General features: G+C 45.7%; 1 protein-coding gene across 1 annotated transcript in view; it reads left to right on the forward strand.

Moving 5' to 3' along the window:
- Nucleotides 1-127: 127 nt before the first annotated feature.
- Nucleotides 128-19178, forward strand: part of LOC143957109 (uncharacterized) — a 135893-nt gene continuing 116842 nt past the window's right edge. The window contains exons 1-6 of the mRNA XM_077467255.1: nucleotides 128-375; nucleotides 2167-2260; nucleotides 2337-2456; nucleotides 2543-2669; nucleotides 4237-4334; nucleotides 4415-4609. Coding sequence (XP_077323381.1) covers nucleotides 2183-2260; nucleotides 2337-2456; nucleotides 2543-2669; nucleotides 4237-4334; nucleotides 4415-4609 — 618 coding nt within the window. The 5' untranslated portion in view covers nucleotides 128-375; nucleotides 2167-2182. The remainder of the gene's footprint in view (nucleotides 376-2166; nucleotides 2261-2336; nucleotides 2457-2542; nucleotides 2670-4236; nucleotides 4335-4414; nucleotides 4610-19178) is intronic.

A 19178-nucleotide genomic window follows, 5' to 3' on the forward strand; every position in this document is an offset into this window, starting at 1 on the left:
GCCGCAACAGGAAGTGAACGTCCCATTTCCGGCCTGTGGCTGCAGCATTTCCTTTATTTGCGTTCCTTGGTTACCTGGCAACGCGACGCAGTAAGGGCTGTGCGGCTGCGCAGAGCAGACAGGAGAAAGCCAGCCCACCAAACAGATCGTGGCCGCTAGAGGGCGAACTACCCACACCCACTGATCAGGAGAGGAGGCGGCCATCTTCCTGGAGCACTCATACTGCAGACACTGTGAAGATGATAGGCTTTTCTGCTGGGTGTTGGAGGATCACAGCCATTTTCTTGTAGACCAAATTAGAAACCAGCTAAGCTTTTCTGTGTCTACAAATTGCTTCTGGCTTACAGTTGGGGACTGTCACAAATTGCATGAGAGGTAATTTATTGTTGGAAGTTATTGTGTTTATTAATATAATATTTTATTTTTAATAGATGAGACATGTAGCAACTTTCTCTCTGCCCTTTTTATTGAATTTAATAATGTGGGGGGAAAAAAAACAACAACTGCTTAGGTTATGGATTTCTGGGGAATTATATTACTTACTGGCCGACATCCTGGAAATTATGGATGTCCCTAGCTAGTCTGTAGACCTGGAACTCAATGCAGGGATGGTGGGAACCTTCATAATGGTCACAGCGGGTGTACAGAACCAGGAATTCAGCACAGGGATGGTGGGAACCCCTCATAATGGGCACAGCAGGTGTATGTATCTGGGAACTCAGCATAGGGGTGGTGGGAACTTTCATAATGGTCACTGTAGGTGTAGAGACCTGGGAAATCAGCACAGAAATGGTGGGAACCCCTCATAATGGGCACAGTGGGTATACAGACCCAGGAACTCAGCACAGAAATGGTGGGAACCCCTCATAATGGGCACAGTGGTTATACAGACCCAGGAACTCAGCACAGGCATGGTGGGAACCACTCATAATGGGCACAGTGGTTATACAGACCCAGGAACTCAGCACAGGGATGGTGGGAGCCCCTCATAATGGGCACAGTGGTTATACAGACCCAGGAAGTCAGCACAGGAATGGTGGGAACCCCTCATAATGGGAACAGTGGGTATACAGACCCAGGAACTCAGCACAGGAATGGTGGGAACCCCTCATAATGGGCACAGTGGTTATACAGACCCAGGAACTCAGCAAAGGCATGGTGGGAACCACTCATAATGGGCACAGTGGTTATACAGACCCAGGAACTCAGCAAAGGCATGGTGGGAACCACTCATAATGGGCACAGTGGTTATACAGACCCAGGAACTCAGCACAGGAATGGTGGGAACCCCTCATAATGGGCACAGTGGTTATACAGACCCAGGAACTCAGCACAGGAATGGTGGGAACCCCTCATAATGGGCACAGTGGTTATACAGACCCAGGAACTCAGCAAAGGCATGGTGGGAACCACTCATAATGGGCACAGTGGTTATACAGACCCAGGAACTCAGCACAGGAATGGTGGGAACCCCTCATAATGGGCACAGTGGTTATACAGACCCAGGAACTCAGCACAGGCATGGTGGGAACCACTCATAATGGGCACAGTGGTTATACAGACCCAGGAACTCAGCACAGGGATGGTGGGAACCCCTCATAATGGGCACAGTGGTTATACAGACCCAGGAAGTCAGCACAGGAATGGTGGGAACCCCTCATAATGGGAACAGTGGTTATACAGACCCAGGAAGTCAGCACAGGAATGGTGGGAACCCCTCATAATGGGAACAGTGGTTATACAGACCCAGGAACTCAGCACAAGAATGGTGGGAACCACTCATAATGGGCACAGCAGGTGTACAGATCCAGAGACTCAGCACAGGGGTGGTGCGAACCCCTCATAATCGGTACAGCAAATGTGTAAACCAAGGAACCCAACACAGGGATGGTGGGAACCTCTTCTAATGGACACAACAGGTCCAGGAACAGCGCATGCATTTGGCAAACTTCTTCTTCCGTTGTTTCTACAGATAGGGAAGGAATGGGCCCTGGCTGTGTAGACCTTTTCCAGAAATCTGTAGAGCCTACGCTTGTAGAAGAACCAGACTCTGTTTGGTTTCCATTACCGCGAAGCCAATTACCAAACTGTTTCTTTTTTTTATGGTCTGGGACACTTGCAAGGTTTCATATATTACTTTTCCTATGTATTTTTTTTTCACTGTAGAATCTCATTGCTGGGGATGGAGAAGGAGTTGAGTCACATGACCGAAAGGCTCCTAAACCTCACCCTGGAGATCATCTACCTGCTGACCGGAAAGGTGAGGAGGATTCTGGGAGGGTCATTCAACAGACGGGTAGCCATGTCGATATATGATACCTATCCCATTACATTAGGATTATGGACCAAAAAAAAATGACAGTGATCCTCCAACTTCCTCCCTGACACCCGAGTCCTACAACGACAAGAAGATTCTGGAAGTCACCCAGAAGATCATTGAGCTGTTGACGGGAGAGGTGAGCGGTGTCGGGAATTCTGGGATATTATCCGGTAACAGACAAGGGATGTGTCTGGATGGTGACTGTATCATTGTGTGTGTCAGGTTCCTATAAGGTGTCAGGATGTCACTGTCTATTTCTCCATGGAGGAGTGGGAGTATATAGAAGGACACAAGGATCTCTTCGAGGACGTCATGATGGACGACCCAAGGCCGCCCCTCACATCACCAGGTGAGAGGAGACTTTCATTTCTTGTGTATTGCTAACCCCCAAAAGGGCCGTTGGTTTTCATGCCCTTTCCTACCACACAGCACCCTAAGCCAGGCAAAAGGGATATTCACACTCTCTTCAATAGCTCAGTAATCAGTCTAGAGGATTTGGGTTTTAAGGTATATTGTAGAACGTTGAACTTGGGTGGGAATCAGGGATACACGAGATCCCCAGAACTTTAAACCAAACAGTGAGGACCTTCTAAATTCTCTGGCTGCAATGAACTAACTCTGAACTGAGCTGCACATGAGTGGGAGTGATGGGGCACCTAGAAAAACACATAAAAGTTGCAAATGCAGCACCTGACTGCTCTTGACCCAAGCTAGAGATATTGGGGTACTCTTGGCTGTCTTGTACTCCATAGCTTTGGGTGTGGTGGCTGCTATGTACTCACTCAGTCCTTTCAAGTAGCTTCTAAAATCCAGAAAGCTGCTGTACAGATTCTGGTTTTGCTTATTGTCTGCAGCTAAACCTGTCTGAGACTGGGCCGAATAAAGTTGTAAAGTGTTACTAAACCCATAACAGTAAAATCTGTCTGCATATGCGGTAAAGCATGCTTGTTATACTTACTGCGGAACCTAAGCGGTTAATCCTCCATATTGTGTAAAAAGGCTGCTTGATCCTGTCTCCTCTGACTCCCCCTTCTTTTAATGTCCCAAATCCATCTCCTTTAATTACAGAGCCCCGAGGGAGGCATTCTGCACATGCTCAGTTTGATGTCCATTGCTAGAGGTTTTTTTTTTTTTTTTTTTGGGAGGGTGCATGTGATCAGAACAGGGCCAATCAGCACTGTCCAGACAGAGGGTCAGGGGTCATGCAGCCTCAAAGGACAGTAAGAGGAGAATGAAAACTCATCCTACAGGCTTTAACCATACATTGATAGAGGTCACAAGACTGCTATATACTGCTGATGAGAAAAGGTATTTAGCAGTTTATATTTACTAAGATAACTGCATATTCATGTTCTGTGGGAGACCAGATATAGTGAATGCGGGGTCCTGGGTTTAGTAACACTTTAAGGCTTCCCACTTCTTGCTCTCTCTCTCTCTCTCTCTCGGTCTTTTTGCCTGCCCCAGGGGCAGAGCCCCCCAGCACAGGGGTCTCCTTCAGACAACTGGACTCCAGGCTCTGCTCCCAGACTGCCAGGCTTCTGAGTATTTATGGCTCACCTCCCCACCTTCTGGATCTTACCTCCCCAGGGATTGGTGAGAACTTTATAAATATTCAGGCTGCAGCCTCTGTCCCTCCACCCACATAGATTCTGGAACTACCTAGAAAGTTCCAGAAGGCAGGGGGAGGTAACAGAGCCACAGCCCTTTGAAGCACTGCACAACCTCCTAAAAAAAATAAAATAACCCATTCTCCTCTGACTGCAGGGGAGCCAAACAAAATGTACCTAATCTAGCAACAGTGAGGGTGCTACACCTGTAAAGGAGAGAAGAGTATTGAGGATCCGCCTATATACACACATCCTCTGATATAAAGACATAGAAACAATGTATTCAGTCAGTGTGTGTGTTTCCTACAGATGGATCCAGTAACAGGAATTCTCTAGAGAGATGTCCCCGTCCTCTGTATTCCTGGGACTCCACACAGGAAGATCAGGAGATTCTAGAGGACCATCAGGTAAGAGCTGTTCAGATATTCTTTATGACCCCTCTAGAGGCCTGGTGAACCCTGATTAGTAAAGCTGTTGTATTGCATAGGATGAACATCCGATTCATGTTAAAGTTGAGATCACAGAAATGGAAGCAAAGTATTCACAGACTGATGTGCAATGTAAGGAGGAGGATTTTCCTACAGATGGATCCAGTAACAGAAATCCCCCAGAGAGATGTCCCCGTCCTCTGTATTCCTGGGACTCCACACAGGAAGATCAGGAGATCCCTCAGGAGGATCAGGTGACAGCTGCTCTGACAGGTCCCCTTTAATCATCTCTCTTTATTTTGCCACCATCCTTTGCAATAAAAAATATTCTGCCCTCTGTCCCATCTATGACTCCAATAGTGACCTATTATGTAGTTTGACGACGTTGGGTGGGGCAATTGAACAACCCATGAATGTCTAAAATACTTAAAGTGGCTGTATGCCTCAGACATGAATTGTGAACAAAGCATGTCCCTCTATAGTATGTTCTTGTCTCAATCCAGAGTACTAAATGTAATTTCTGTCTTCTGCCTCCTTCCTCCGCTATCGGCATGAGTCCTTTACATAGTAGGTTGAAAAAAGACCATCAAGTCCAACCTATGTGTGTGATTATATGTCAGAATTACATTGTATATCCCTGTATGTTGCGGTCGTTCAGGTGCTTATCTAATAGTTTTTTGAAACTATCGATGCCCCCACTGAGACGCTCTTACAGTAAAGAACCCTCTATGCAGTCTAAGGTTAAACCTCTTTTTTTCTAATTTTAATGAGTGGTTACGTGTCTTATTAAACTTCCTTCCACGAAAAAGTTTTATCCCTATTGTGGGGTCACCAGTATGCTTTTGTATATTGAAATCATATCCCCTCTGAACAAATTAAATAGGATTGGTCCCAGCACAGAACCCCACTACCCACCCCAGTCCATTCCGAGTACTCCTCATTTATCACCACCCTCTGAACTCGCCCTTGTAGCCAGTTTTCAATCCATGTAATCGTCCTATGGTCCATGCCAACGGACCTTATTATGTACAGTAAACGTTTATGGGGTACTGTGTCAAATGCTTTTCCAAAGTCCAGATACGCCACTCACTCTGACAGCGCGAGGAAAAGGAGAGACAATAACCGACAGTAACACAGTACAGTAACTGTAAAAAGGACTTATTATCAGTGTCCTGATTATCAGTGCAGTCCCAACAGTGCTGCCAATCTGTGTCGCCTATCAGTGCCTTTTCGATGCTGCCTATCAGTGCAGTCTCATCAGTGCCGCCCCATCAGTGCCGCCTCATCATTGGCCATCATCGCAGCCTCATCAGTGCCGCTTCATGAGTGCCCATTAGTGCCGCCTCATAAGCACCGCCTCATCAGCTCCACCTTATCATTGCCCATCAGTGCAGCGTCATCAGTACAGCCTCATCAGTGCCCATTATTGCTACCTCATCAGTGCACATCAGTGAAGGAGAAAAATTACCTGTTTACAAAATGTTGTAACAAACTATGAAAAAACATTTTATTTTGCTGTGTTTTTTGTTTCTTTTGTTAATTTAGCAAAAAATAAAAAACCCAGTTGTGATTGAATACCGGCAAAATAAATCTCAATTTGCCCATTAGTGCAGCCTCATCAGTGCCCATTAGTGCAGCCTCATCAGCGCCACCTCATCATTGCCCATCAGTGCCCATTAGTGCAGTCTCATCAGCGCCACCTCATCATTGCCCATCAGTGCCCATTAGTGCAGTCTCATCAGTGCCGCCTCATCAGTGCCCATTAGTGCAGTCTCATCAGTGCAGCCTCACCAGTGCCCATCAGTGCAGCCTCATCGGTGCCGCCTCATCAGTGCCCATTAGTGCAGTCTCATCAGTGCCGCCTCATCATTGCCCATCAGTGCCCATTAGTGCAGTCTCATCAGTGCCGCCTCATCAGTGCCCATTAGTGCAGTCTCATCAGTGCAGCCTCACCAGTGCCCATCAGTGCAGCCTCATCGGTGCCGCCTCATCAGTGCCCATTAGTGCAGTCTCATCAGTGCCGCCTCATCAGCGCCACTTCATCATTGCCCATCAGCGCAGCCTAATCAGCACAGCCTCATCAGTGCCCATTAGTGCTGCCTTATCAGTGCACATCAGTAATGGAGAAAAATTACCTGTTTACAAAATGTTGTAACAAACTATGAAAAAACATTTTATTTCGTTTTTTTTTTGTTGTTAATTTAGCAAAAAAAAAACAGTGGTGATTAAATACCACCAAAAGAAATCTCTATTTGTGTGTTGAGTACAAAAATGTCATATGGGTACAGTGTTGCATGACCAAGAAATTACCATTCAAAATGCGACAGCGCTGAAAGCTGAAAATTGGCCTGGATAGAAAGGGGGTAAAAGTGCCCTGTGGGTAAGTGATAAAAAACATTTTTATTTGTTTTTCTTTGAGTGCAGGATGAAGACCTAATTATTTGTAAAGTGGAAGCTTTGGACGGTGAAGAGACAGATGTGAGGGGCGGTGAGCTGCAGAAGGAGAAGGGAATCCCCCCAGAGATCAACACAGGTGAGTGAGGTCACACAATTTCAAGGGAACCTACAATGACAATAATGATGGTATTTAAAGTGTGCCTGTCACACTGGGGTGAAAGATCAAAGCTGAAATCCAGGCACAAAAACTTTTCATGAAAAATACTTTTTTTTTTACCGTGTGCAGCAATTGTGTTTGCAAACCCAGATATAACCTGGCATTGTCACTGTGCTGTACCTCCCCTGTACAGAGAGCTGTGGGAGGGGCCCAGTAGGTCCACCTACTACAGGAAGGGGGTGGAGACAAGACCAGTCACCCTACACAAGGGAAAAGAGCAGCAGTGAGCGGTCTTTATTACAGGAAGCTCCCGTACAGGGACAAAGTTTCAACCTTGATTACTGCACACACAAGCAATTCAAGTAAGAATACACATCTCTTGTATTTAGACAATATTTGCTAATCTTGGAGTTCAGTCATAAAGCCTAAACCCAACCAAAACATAATTTTTATTATGGCTAGAGTGAGGAAGGGTGAGAACCCCTGTCATTTTTTATTTTATTTTGCCAGGTGTGTCCCAATTAGGGAGATTCTACTTAATTTCCTGTACTGGTGACCATACAGGAAATGAGGATATATCCTGGGGGAACCAATAAAAAAACAGAGGTTCTGATTACCCCCCCCCCCCCCCCAATAAAAAAAAGAAAGGTCAAGAAAGAAAAGATATAGAGGATTCTCTTTACCACATGTGTCAAAGACTAGGCCCATGGGCCAAATCTGGCCAGCCAGGCCATTTGTTGTAGTTCTCGCACCCCTCCTGCAGCTGCAGCTCCCCCCTTGTTTCCGCCCCCACATTGTCTCAGCAGCTAGACAAAACTCATTCACCAGATCCTGCAGCGCCTCCTGCAGCTGCCCCCCTCCGCCGACTCAGCGGTCAGCAGCACTTCTCCTACAGATCCTGCGCTTCTCCATGCAGCTACGAAGAGACTCATCTCTGCCCTGCCCCGCCTCGGCAGTCAGCAGCAGGGAGGAGGACAGAACTCCTCCTACAGATTCTGCGCCTCTCTGCAGCAGCAGCACCCTGTTGTCTTTCCCCCTCCCCTGGTCCCAGCATTCAGCAGACTCTGACAGGTGACTCTTGCCCTCTCTGGTCCTCCTCCAGACCCTGCACATTCTTCCCAGCTCCGACCACAGCTTCTTCACAGCAGAAGCACAAGGTAGGGAGGGTGCATTGTGATGTAAGGGATGGTGGGTAGACTCTTGACATCTGATGTAGGGGGAGTGGGGGGTGAAGATGGCAACCATAATGCCGATGCGGTGCACAATGAAATTGAGTTTGACACCCCTGACCTATACCTTTTTTGTTTTCTTTGCCTTTTATGGTTCGGGAACAGCAGCACTTATTAGTTAAAAGTGAATTGTATGCTACAAGGTTCACGGGATACATTTTAAAATATTTTCTCACCCTTTTCTACTCTGTGTGTGCCCCCGTTCAAGAGGTGCACTCACTTCCTGTCTCTGTCACCAGACAGGAGGTGAGGAGAACCTTCTGCACTGGGACATCAGTAAAAAACGTGACATGGAGTCCTTCTCTTCCCTACACTGTTGGCTGAAGTTGTATGTTAATATTTGAATATATATATATATATATATATATATATATATATATATATATACACACACACACACACACACACACACACACACACACACACACACACGCACAATATCTCACAAAAGTGAGTACACCCCTCACATTTTTGTAAATATTTTATTCTGTCTTTTCATGTGACAACACTGAAGAAATGACACTTTGCTACAATGTAAAGTAGTGAGTGTACAGCTTGCATAACAGTGTAAATTTGCTGTCCCCTCAAAATAACTCAACACACAGCCATTAATGTCTAAACCGCTGGCAACAAAAGTGAGTACACCCCTAAGTGAAAATGTCCAAATTGGGCCCAAAGTGTCTATATTTCGTGTGGCCCCCATTATTTTCCAGCACTGCCTTTAATCCTCTTGGGCATGGAGTTCACCAGAGCTTCACAGGTTGTCACTGGAGTCCTCTTCCACTCCTCCATACAGACATTACAGAGCTGGTGGATGATAGAGACCTTGTCCTCCTCCATCTTCTGTTTGAGATGACCACACTTACAAGATGACCACTGCCTTGCTAAAGAAGCTGAGGGTAAAGGTGAGGGACTGGTCAAACATGTTTCCAGACCTAAACCCTTTTGAGAATCTGTGGGGCATCCTCAAATAGAAGGTGGAGGAGCGCAAGGTCTCTAACATGATGTCGTCATGGAGCAGTGGAAGAGGACACTTAGGGGTGTACTCACTTTTGTTGCCAATGGTTTAGACATTAATGGCTGTGTGTTGAGTTATTTCGAGGGGACAGAAAATGTACACTGTTATACAAGCTGTACACTCACTATTTTACATTGTAGCAAAGTGTAATTTCTTCAGTGTTGTCACATGAAAAGATAGAATAAAATATTTACAGAAATGTGAGGGGTGTACTCAATTTTGTGAGATACTGTATATGTAGGACCAGTGTCAGAACCCAGGACTTCTCTTTTATCTGGCAATAGCTCTTCTTAGTGTGCCACCTGAGATGTTGGACAGCCCCCTTCCTGATCCTTTGGACAGTATTACTTTCTTATTCCTAGTAACCCTTGAAGTCCTTGCTCCTCCAATGAACTTCATGTTTAAGTCATGCTCTACTCCAGCCAATAGCTTTGTTTTTATTCTTCTGTTGATGTCTCTATCTTCACTACCACTTGTTTTTGACCTTTGGTTTGTTCATTGATTATACTTCCACTTGATCCAAACATGCAGCCATGTGTTACTGACCTTTACCTTGTTTACTGGCTATGATTCTTCTTGATCCCTATCTGCTACATCTGCTGCCAGACTCTGGTTTGAGTACACCCCTAAGTAGAAATGTCAAAATTGGGCCCAAAGTGTCAATATTTTGTGTGGCCACTATTATTTTCCAGCACTGCCTTAACCCTCTGGGGCATGTATATATATAATATATAAAAATTGTATTATTATTGCATTTTTTTTTTCTTTTAATATATACATTTTATATATTAACGCAGAGCCGCACCTGGATACCTTTTGGGATGGTGAAATAGATGGTGAAATAGAAGATAACGATGTGGCAGCAGATTCTACAGAAAGCACCCTAACCCCTGCTCTCCATCCTGTGATTTGCAGTGCAGATCTGTCATCTGATCCCTCTGCATGTGGGGGAACTTTTCCTAACGCCTGCCCCAACTTCCAAGATACGGGAGGTGGAGTCCCACAGAGCTTCCATGAACTGTTTACCAAGAGAGCAGAATTCATCTCACACCAGAGATCTCACATAGTGGACAAGCAGTACCCGTGTTCCGAATGTGGCGAGTGTTTTATGAGAAGAAAATGTCTTCTTGACCACCAGAGGACTCACTTGGGCCAAAAACTCTTTCAGTGCGCTGAATGCGGCAAACATTTCACCCAAAAATCTTACCTTCTGAGGCACCAAACGAGCCACACTGGTGAGAAGCCGTTTTCCTGCTCTGAGTGCGGCAAAGGTTTTATATGGAAGTCCCACCTCGTTAGACATCAAAAAATTCACACCGGGGAAAAGCCCTTTTCCTGTTTGGTGTGCGGAAAGGGGTTCATCCAGACATCAACCCTGGCCAACCATCTTCGAACTCATACCGGGGAGAAGCCATACTCATGCGCAATCTGTGGGAAGTTTTTCACTGACAAGTCCAATTTTTTGAGGCACGAGATTATCCACACTGGGGCCTACCCATATTCTTGCAATGAATGTGGCAGAAGGTTCATAAAGAAGTCTCAACTTAAGAAACATGGGAAAACTCACACAGGGTTGGAAGCCAAGCAGATGCAGTAGATGTTGGCTCATGACGGAGTTATGTTGTGTTCTATGCATACGTTTGGTTTCCCCAGTAGTTCAGTCACAGCTGGCTGGCTTCACAGTATTGTGAACAGATCATGTGGTGCATCCGACCTTACGGTTAGCAGCTCAGGCTGCACCGGGCCCAGGGAACCTAGAGGGCTATGGGTCCACCAGAACCAGTGATGGTCAGGCTTGCAGACAAAATTAAGTCTAAATACTTGAGCGTCGGTTACTTTTTTTTTAATTCACTTTGACCATCTCTGAAGGTATGAGGTGGATCACTGAACAGTGTGAGCCAACCTCACAGGTGAAATTCTGTTGTCAATAGCACTTATCGACTTGCTACAAGAATGGCTTGGAGAAAACCTCTGTAAGGCCACGTACACACGGGCGGATTGTCTGCCCAACTTAGTCCGCTGAACAGTGTTTCAGCGGACAATCCGCTCGTGTGTGGGCTTCAGCGGACTTTTTCAGCGGATTGTCTGACGAACAAAGTCTTACGGAATTTCCGTAAGACAGTCCGTCCAAACTTGGTTTCAGCGGACAGTCCGCTCGTGAGTAGGCTAGTTCGAAAGACTAAGTTTGGCGCATGCTCAGAAAGGATTTACACGGCGAAGGTTGCATTGCAGTGTATTGGACATCGAATTTTTCGTCCCGTCGTACGTGCCGTACACGTCATCGCGCAAGCTTTCAGCGGACTGTCTGCTCATCGTGTGTGGTCAAGTCCGTTCATGCAAATTTTGAACGGGCTGTCTGTCGGATTGTCTGACGAACTTAGTTGGCCAGACAATCCGCCCGTGTGTACGCGGCCTAAGGCTATGCAAAGTGATGTCTAAATTCAGACCCTTAAAGCAAATTTGAGAAGTTGCCTAATTTAAAGGGTTACTCCATTGGAGTCACGCCCAACACCACTGTGCCATTGGGATATGGTCTCCATCTCAGAACATTATTTCCTAGAAGCATCATGATACAGACATGTCCCCTCCACCACTTTCTCAGTTACAGACAAAGTTGGCTTATGCCGCGTACACACGTATCAGACTATCCGCCGGACTTTTGGGTAAAAAAAAGTCAGCCGGAGCCCACACACGGGCAGATTGTCTGGCGGACTTGAGTCCGGCGGACTTTTCCACCGGATTGTTTGATCGTGTGTACGCGGCTTTAGTTTGTCTAAATTAAACATTGGGAGATTACAAGTTAGGCTGTTCTATAGTTGGGGTTGAAATGTCTTAATTATAATTTTTTGGAAAATTAAGAAATTAAAAAATATATATATTATTTTTTTTCACAAGTTTTATTTTTTACATACTGTTACCAGTGCAGTATGGTGTCATCATATAACTGGTGTGGCGGTGATCAGGCAAACTGAGTGGTGACAATTTAGAAAAGAAAAGAATTTTGAAAATATTTTTTTATTACAATTTTTTTTTTACATACAGTAACCAGAGTAATACAGTGTTACCATAGTAACATTATACTACTCTGGGGGGAGGTGATCAGGATTTTTTATTTCTTTTTTTATTTTTACTTTTTATTTTTTTTACACACGATTGCTTATAACTGAATATCACTGGTATAACCAACCATGTTTACTGAATGAAATTAATTCATTTAGTGTGTATTGTTGTGATTAGTAGTGATTGACCACAGCTAATCACATGGTACAGATGGGCTGCTATTGGCCAATTACAGTGATCAACACAATAGTACACAACGAATGGAATAAATCAAAGCCATTAATTGTGTACAAATGTCATGTGATCTGCTGTGGTACCAGCATCAAGCTGGTACAGTGATCTGTCATCATTTGTGTCCGGTGGGCTCTGTACTGTGATTCGTTAAGCCGATCAGCAAGTCCCGGCCATAAATCTTTGGCTGGGATCTGCTGACTGACTTGTGCTGTACTGAATCATAGCACAGAGGGGGCGATGGGCGCGTGCCCTCTACCCAGAAATGTCGGATCAGGCACATGATCCAGCGCAGAGTGGCCGCCCTGTCGTAGTATTTTTTGCAATGAGGCGGTCTGCAAGTGGTTACCCATTTCCTCAATCCAGCAACAGTTTGGTCCACCAGACCCAGAAGTTCACTCTGAGGGTCAATCTTCTCCCTAAGGTTCCTCGCATATACTGAAGATGGACAGGTTCATTCAAATGCTTCTTCCAAATAATTCATGTGGGCTTTTTTTTTTCCAGGAGCAGAGTTTTTTTGCAAAGCGGTCAAAAAAGGGACCTTGGATTGTAATGTTACAATAGAGCTAACATCTATGGATTTAATAAAATGGATCTCCTAGCCTTAAAGAGATTTTCCCTTCAATTTGAGATATTCTCATAATTCTGATCCGTAGAGTCGTCACACTCCACCCGCAACTTGCTGGGGTACTGCATGCTCTATTTCAAGTCATTCTTCCAAAGTCTTTTCCGCACATCCACAAAGAATTGACGATGTCGCTGTAACTTAGGGGAGAAATCTGGCAACAGGTGGAGAACGGTGTTCTCATACTTTAGCTGGGGCTGCTTCCTGACTTCTGTGAGCAGTGGCGTCACTAGGGTTGGTGTCACCTGGTGCGGAAAAAAATGGTGTCACCCCCCCCACCAACCTATTTTCAGGTTTGTTGCCGCACGTTGTGACGGTCAATAAGGTACTATAGGCAGTATTAGGCTTAGTGGATAGCAGGTTAGGCACTTCCTAATGATTCCTAATGATTCAGTCCCTAGGAACAGTAATAGCCCTCTTAGCAGACCCAGTGAAACTGCTCTTGCTGTACGTTCACTCTCTCTGGGTTGCCCAGGCCAGCTCTGATCAGTAGTGTAGCAGGACCGTGTACCCTGGCAGTGGCTCAATCTTTCTCCGGTGGTGCAGGGCAGTGTGGCTCTCTCTGGTGGTGTGGTTACAGTGTGGCTCTCTCTCTGGTGGTGCGGGTATAACATGGCTCTCTTTGGTTTCTCCAAGCACAGTTCTCTCTTTTTCTTGTCTCCTGTCCCACTCACTCCCAGCTTTTTACCAGGTTTCAGGTTCTCTCTCCCCTACCAGAGTGCATGCTGGAGGCTGTAGCCTGATCCTGCTGACAACACTGGGGCTGAAAAATCTTCTGGGACTACATGTCCCATGATGCTCTGCTAGACCCTAGTCTCTTCTGATTGGCTCTGCTGTGGCCAATGGGGAGGGAAACAGACTGGCAGCAAGCTAGGCGATTAACTAGTTGAGATATATATCCACCGTGATCAGACCCACACAGGGCGCTGGACACGAGCAGTCCTCCCTGTTATCACACCAGCTCTGAGCGGCTTAGGTTTGACTGGGTGGTGGACACCATGCCATACCCTCTCTACCCCTGTCATCACAGCAGCTCACCTCGGGCTCGGGAGGACACCCCGATCGTAATCCGCCAACCCCACCCATTACCAAACCAGCTCAGGGCCAGGGCGGCCAGCTCAGTCTTAGGTACAATCGGGTGGCAGCTGGAGAGGACATAGTGTGCAGCAGTGCAGTGCATTAGTGAGGAGGAGGAAAACACAGGTAAGGTACGGACATGGCGTCGGGTGTTCCGGCTGAAAAAAAAATTTTGTCACCCAGGGTGTGGACCGCACCCCCCATCCCCCCTAGGGACACCACTGCCTGTGAGGATGAGGTCCTAATCGCAGAAGTTGGGGAACCAGAGTAAAAATGGCCTTGGAGGGGACCCAGTAGGTCTAGGCCCAGTTGGCCCCCAATGTGCCCACTCCACCAGATATACCGGGGAAACCTGTGTCAGGCTGAGTAGCTGTTTGAAGAATGATTCTGCAAAGCTTGGATGGGAGCCCACAGCCCCTTCTGGAAGTCTCAACACCCTCACATTATTGCACCGGAATATGTTCTCAATGTATACCGAGTGGGCCATCAGGATCTTCACAGCATGTTGGAGCTCAGAGAGGGTGTGGGCATTGGAGGCAGCAGTGTTTTCCATCTCTGAGATCCAGGATTTCACGGTAGTCAGGCGACCCCAGAATTTGTCAAGATCTTTTCGGATCAGGCCAAACTCCAAAGCCAGGGTATCAATCCGATCCATGAGAGAGGTTTTGGTAGCCTCAATTATTGAAAGATGGCAGCAGTAGAGGAATCAGCTGCAGGAGGGACGGGTCTGAAGGTTGTGGCTCACCCTCTGGTTCAGCATCCATGTCGGGTAGCTTCCACTGGTCCTTCTGTACAGCAACAGAGGATGCAGGGTGGGGAAAAGTGCCTGTCAGGTGCAAGGCTTTGCCAATTAGGGAACAGAGCACTGTCAGAGCCCTAATTGGACAAAGAGATGATCACTTTGTCCAATCACGGCTCAGTGCTCGTAGTCCCCACCCCACAATATAAAAGGTTCCTCCTTTCAAGGAGCCTTTGCAATGTGTTGTTGGAGTGCTAATAGCGAGTTATTGTGTTCACTTATTGTGACTCTGAATGTAGAGTGTTAGTGTAGTGTGTGAATATAGTGTGAGTATAGTGTAGTGTGAATATAGTATAGTCTGTTGGTGCAGTGTAGTGTTTAAAGTGGTTGTAAACCCTTACAACCGACTTTGACCTACAGGTAAGCCTAGATTAAGGCTTACCTGTAGGTCCAAGAAATATCTCCTAAACCTACACGGTTTAGGAGATATTTGCCGAAAGACAGGCAGCGGCGCGCAGGCGCACTGAGCGCGCCGTGGTCAACAGTGATATGCCGCGAGTGGTGGCTCCCGTGGGCATGCGCGGGAGTGACGTCATCGCGGCTTCGCCGAATGACAGCGGCGGAGCAGCGAGACCCACCGAGAAGATGGATGCACCGGACTACAGGGGACAGCTGTGACTTCGCTGACTCCTGTGTCAGGTAAGTGACACATAATGGACTACTATGCGATGCATAGTAGTCCATTATGCTTTACCTTTGCAGGGAATGAAAGAGGAAGTAAATCCATCAGGGTTTACTTCCTCTTTAACACAGCTTTACATAACATTTAGTGCTGTATACATTTTTTTTCTTCTTTTTTTGGTTGCTGTGTGTTTTTGTTTTGTTTTTTGTTTCTCTGAGTAATACATGGTGTTTTTATTTACTTTTTTTAATAGTTTTTACATTTCCTTCAGCATCATTCCTCAATTTAAAGTGTACCAAACACCACTTTTCAGTGAATAAAATCCCACTATGAGGGGGCCAGCAGCTTCTGTGTCCACAGGCAAAGATGGACATGGTCTATCCTCAGGCAGGGCACATTTGTCTTTGTTTAGTGATGTTGCCCATGCTATCCAGTCAGCATGCAGAGGAGGTGGTGGACTGGCTTACTAAACTATCCTCATCCTCTATGACCCAGGCTGACACTAGTGTGCAGTCCAATGCAGCTACCAGAGCAGCTTATTCTGCCTCCTTGTTCACGGCTACTCCTGCCATAGCCCCAGCATTATGCATGGAGGATATCAGCTGAATTATTTAACCACAGCATCAGCCACTTGCTTCTTGAGGATGAGCAGACACTACTTGATTCTGATGTTGGTTCTGGAGGTAGAGGAAGGGAGTAACATGAGCCTACAGAGAGTGGAGAACACTGATAAACAACAAATTGGCAGTTATGTTAGCAATTTTTCCGCAACTGTTTTCCCGGGGCATCAAATTTAATTTCTTTTTACAGCAAGGCCAATTCTTGCTTTCATCAAGAGTACCTCTATAGGGTTATGGTGCGAAGGCACCATAAACACCCAAAGACCAATTTTTCTACAACTGTTTGACAGGGGCATCAAATTTAATTTTTTTGTACAGCAAGGCTAATTCTCACTTTCATCAAGAATACCTCTAGTAGGTTATGGGGGGAGGGCACCACCAACACCTAAAGACCAATTTTTACGCAGTAGTTTGATAGGGGCATCAAATAATTTTTTTTTACAGCAAGGCCAATTCTTGCTTTCTTCAAGAGTACATCTAGAAGGTTATGGTTGTGAAGGAAGGCACCACCAACGCCCAAATTTTCTGCACCTGTTACTTCTATCCAAAGTCTGCAAGGGAGACACCAGACTTTATCTCAACAAAAATTGTTAATCTTGGCCTGAGTGTACTATAATTTGGCTTCTTCACATAAGGCTTGCTCACTGTGAAGCACAACTTTGTTATTTTCACCCAAAGTCTGCCAAAGAGACACCATAATTTATGCCAAAAATCGCTAATCTTGTTCCAAGTGCACTAAAATATGGCCTCATCATTCAGACTTGCTCCCCAAGCCGGTGTTTACTAAATAAAGAAAGCTTGCAAGGAAAATAAATTTAAATGTATTTTTTCTTTTTCAGTTTTGCTGCAGCAGGTTCTATACATGGAACAGATGGGCCATTTTACAGGCAGACTAAGGGGACCCCCCAGGCCCTATATTTAAATTAATTTTTCATTTTTTATTTTTTCACATCATTAAAATCACTGCTCCTTTAAAAACAATATTTTTTTTAGAATTTTCTTTCTGGTACCCAAACCCTTTTTATGCCCAAAACCTTGCATAAAAGTCTTCAAAATGGGGACTTATGATTTTTGGTATTCTTCAATGGTGTTTGGGTCTGAACTTTTGGGATGTTCGAAAGTTCTGGCGCAAACTAAACTGGGGGGGTATGTTCGGCCCATCTCTAGTATTTAAAGAAATATTCAATGATTCTGTTACACATAACTGTTTTATAGAGCTTTTTATTGTTCAGGCTTAATTCAAGAATCACTATCTATGCTTAAAATTCCACATATGACCGTTCGAGGAGCACTGCCATGGAGAACATCTCACTATTGGTCAAGAAGAGGTGAACTCATGAGGTGAGGTACTTCTCAGAAGTGAATCATGCTGATAACAGTGGAATGAAGCACCAGAGAGAAAACTTAGAGCTTTGGAGAGAGAAAAGTAAACACTACACATATACGTGCTTTGCTCAAATTCCATGATTGGGGTTTACAACAACCACATTTTAAGTAGTGATAACTTTTGCCAGAAATACTGAACAGAAATATGACTTTTCCACTTGGTGTGAGCTTGAATGTCTGAGTGGAGAGGACTTGTGGGTATAGCTTCTCCAGATCGTGTGAGCTTAGATGTCTGAAAAGAGAGGACTTGTGGGAATGGCTTCTCCCTTGGTGCAAGCTTGGATGTCTGAGATAAATGGACTTGTGGATATGGCTTCTCTCCTTTGTGCAAGCTTCGATATCAGAGAAGAGAGGACTTGTGGGTATGGCTTGTCCCCTTGGTGTGAGCTTAGATGTCTGAGAGATGAGGACTTGTTGGTATGGCCTCTCCCTTCAGTGTAAGCTTGGATGTCTGAGGGGAGAGGACTTATAGGTATGGCTTCTTCCCCTGATGGAAGCTTGGATGCCTGAGAACAGTGGATGTGTGTGTATGCCCTCTCCCCTCAGTATAAAGTTGGATCTCTGAGAAGAGAGGACTTGTGGGTATGCCTTCTTCCCTTGGTGCCAGCTTGGATGTCTGAGAAAGGTGAACTTGTGGGTATGCTTTTTCCGCTCTGTATGAGATTGGATGTCTGAGATAGGTAGACTTGTGGATATGGCTTCTGCCCTTTGTGCGAGCTTGGATGTCTAAAAGAGAGGACTTGTGGGTATAGCTTCTCTCCTTGGTGCGTGCTTGGATGTCTGAGAAAAGAAGACTTGTGGGTATGGCCTCTCCCTTCAGTGTGAGTTTGGATGTCTGAGAAGAGAGGACTTGTGGGTATGCCTTCTCCCCTCAGTATGAGCTTGGATGTCTGAGAAGAGAGGACTTGTGGATATGCCCTCTTCCCTTGGTGCCACCTTGGATGTCTGAGATAGGTGGAGTGGTGGATATGGCTTCTCCCCATTGTGCGAGCTTTGATGTCAGAGAAGAGAGGACTTGTGGGTATGGCTTCTCCCCTTGGTGTGAGTTTGGATGACTGAGAAAAGAGCACTTGTGGGTATGGCTTCTCTCCTTGGTGTGAGCTTGGATGACTGAGAAAAGGGAACTTGTAGATATTGCTTGTCCCCTTGGTGCAGGCTTAGATATCTGAGAAAAGAGGTCTTTGGGGTATGGCCTCCATTGGATGTGAGCTTGGATGTCTGAGGGGAGAGGACTTGTAGGTATGGCTTCTTGCCCTGATGAAAGCTTGGATGCCTGAGAACAGTGGACTTGTAGGTATGCCTTCTCCCCTCGGTACAAGCTTGGATGTCTGAGAAGAGAGAACGTGTGGTTATGGCTTCTCCACTCTGTGTGAGCTTTAATATCTGAGATCAGAGGACTGGTGGGTAAAGGAACTTTCATGTATAGGGGACTCTGATGCAAGAGAGGAACCTTTAATGGAAACTCTCATATTTCATAAGATTTTTCTATCGAGTTCCCCCTTACATGAAAGTCCCCATCAGCGTGTATCCTTATATCAGAATCCTTATCAGGATCTCCAGATTTGGGAACCAGGTCGTAGCTTGGAGACCCCTGCCCTAAGA

Source organism: Lithobates pipiens, unplaced genomic scaffold, assembly GCF_037356315.1.
Source record: "Lithobates pipiens isolate NorthernLeopardFrog02 unplaced genomic scaffold, aLitPip1_a1.2 Scaffold_51, whole genome shotgun sequence".
NCBI lineage: Eukaryota > Metazoa > Chordata > Amphibia > Anura > Ranidae > Lithobates > Lithobates pipiens.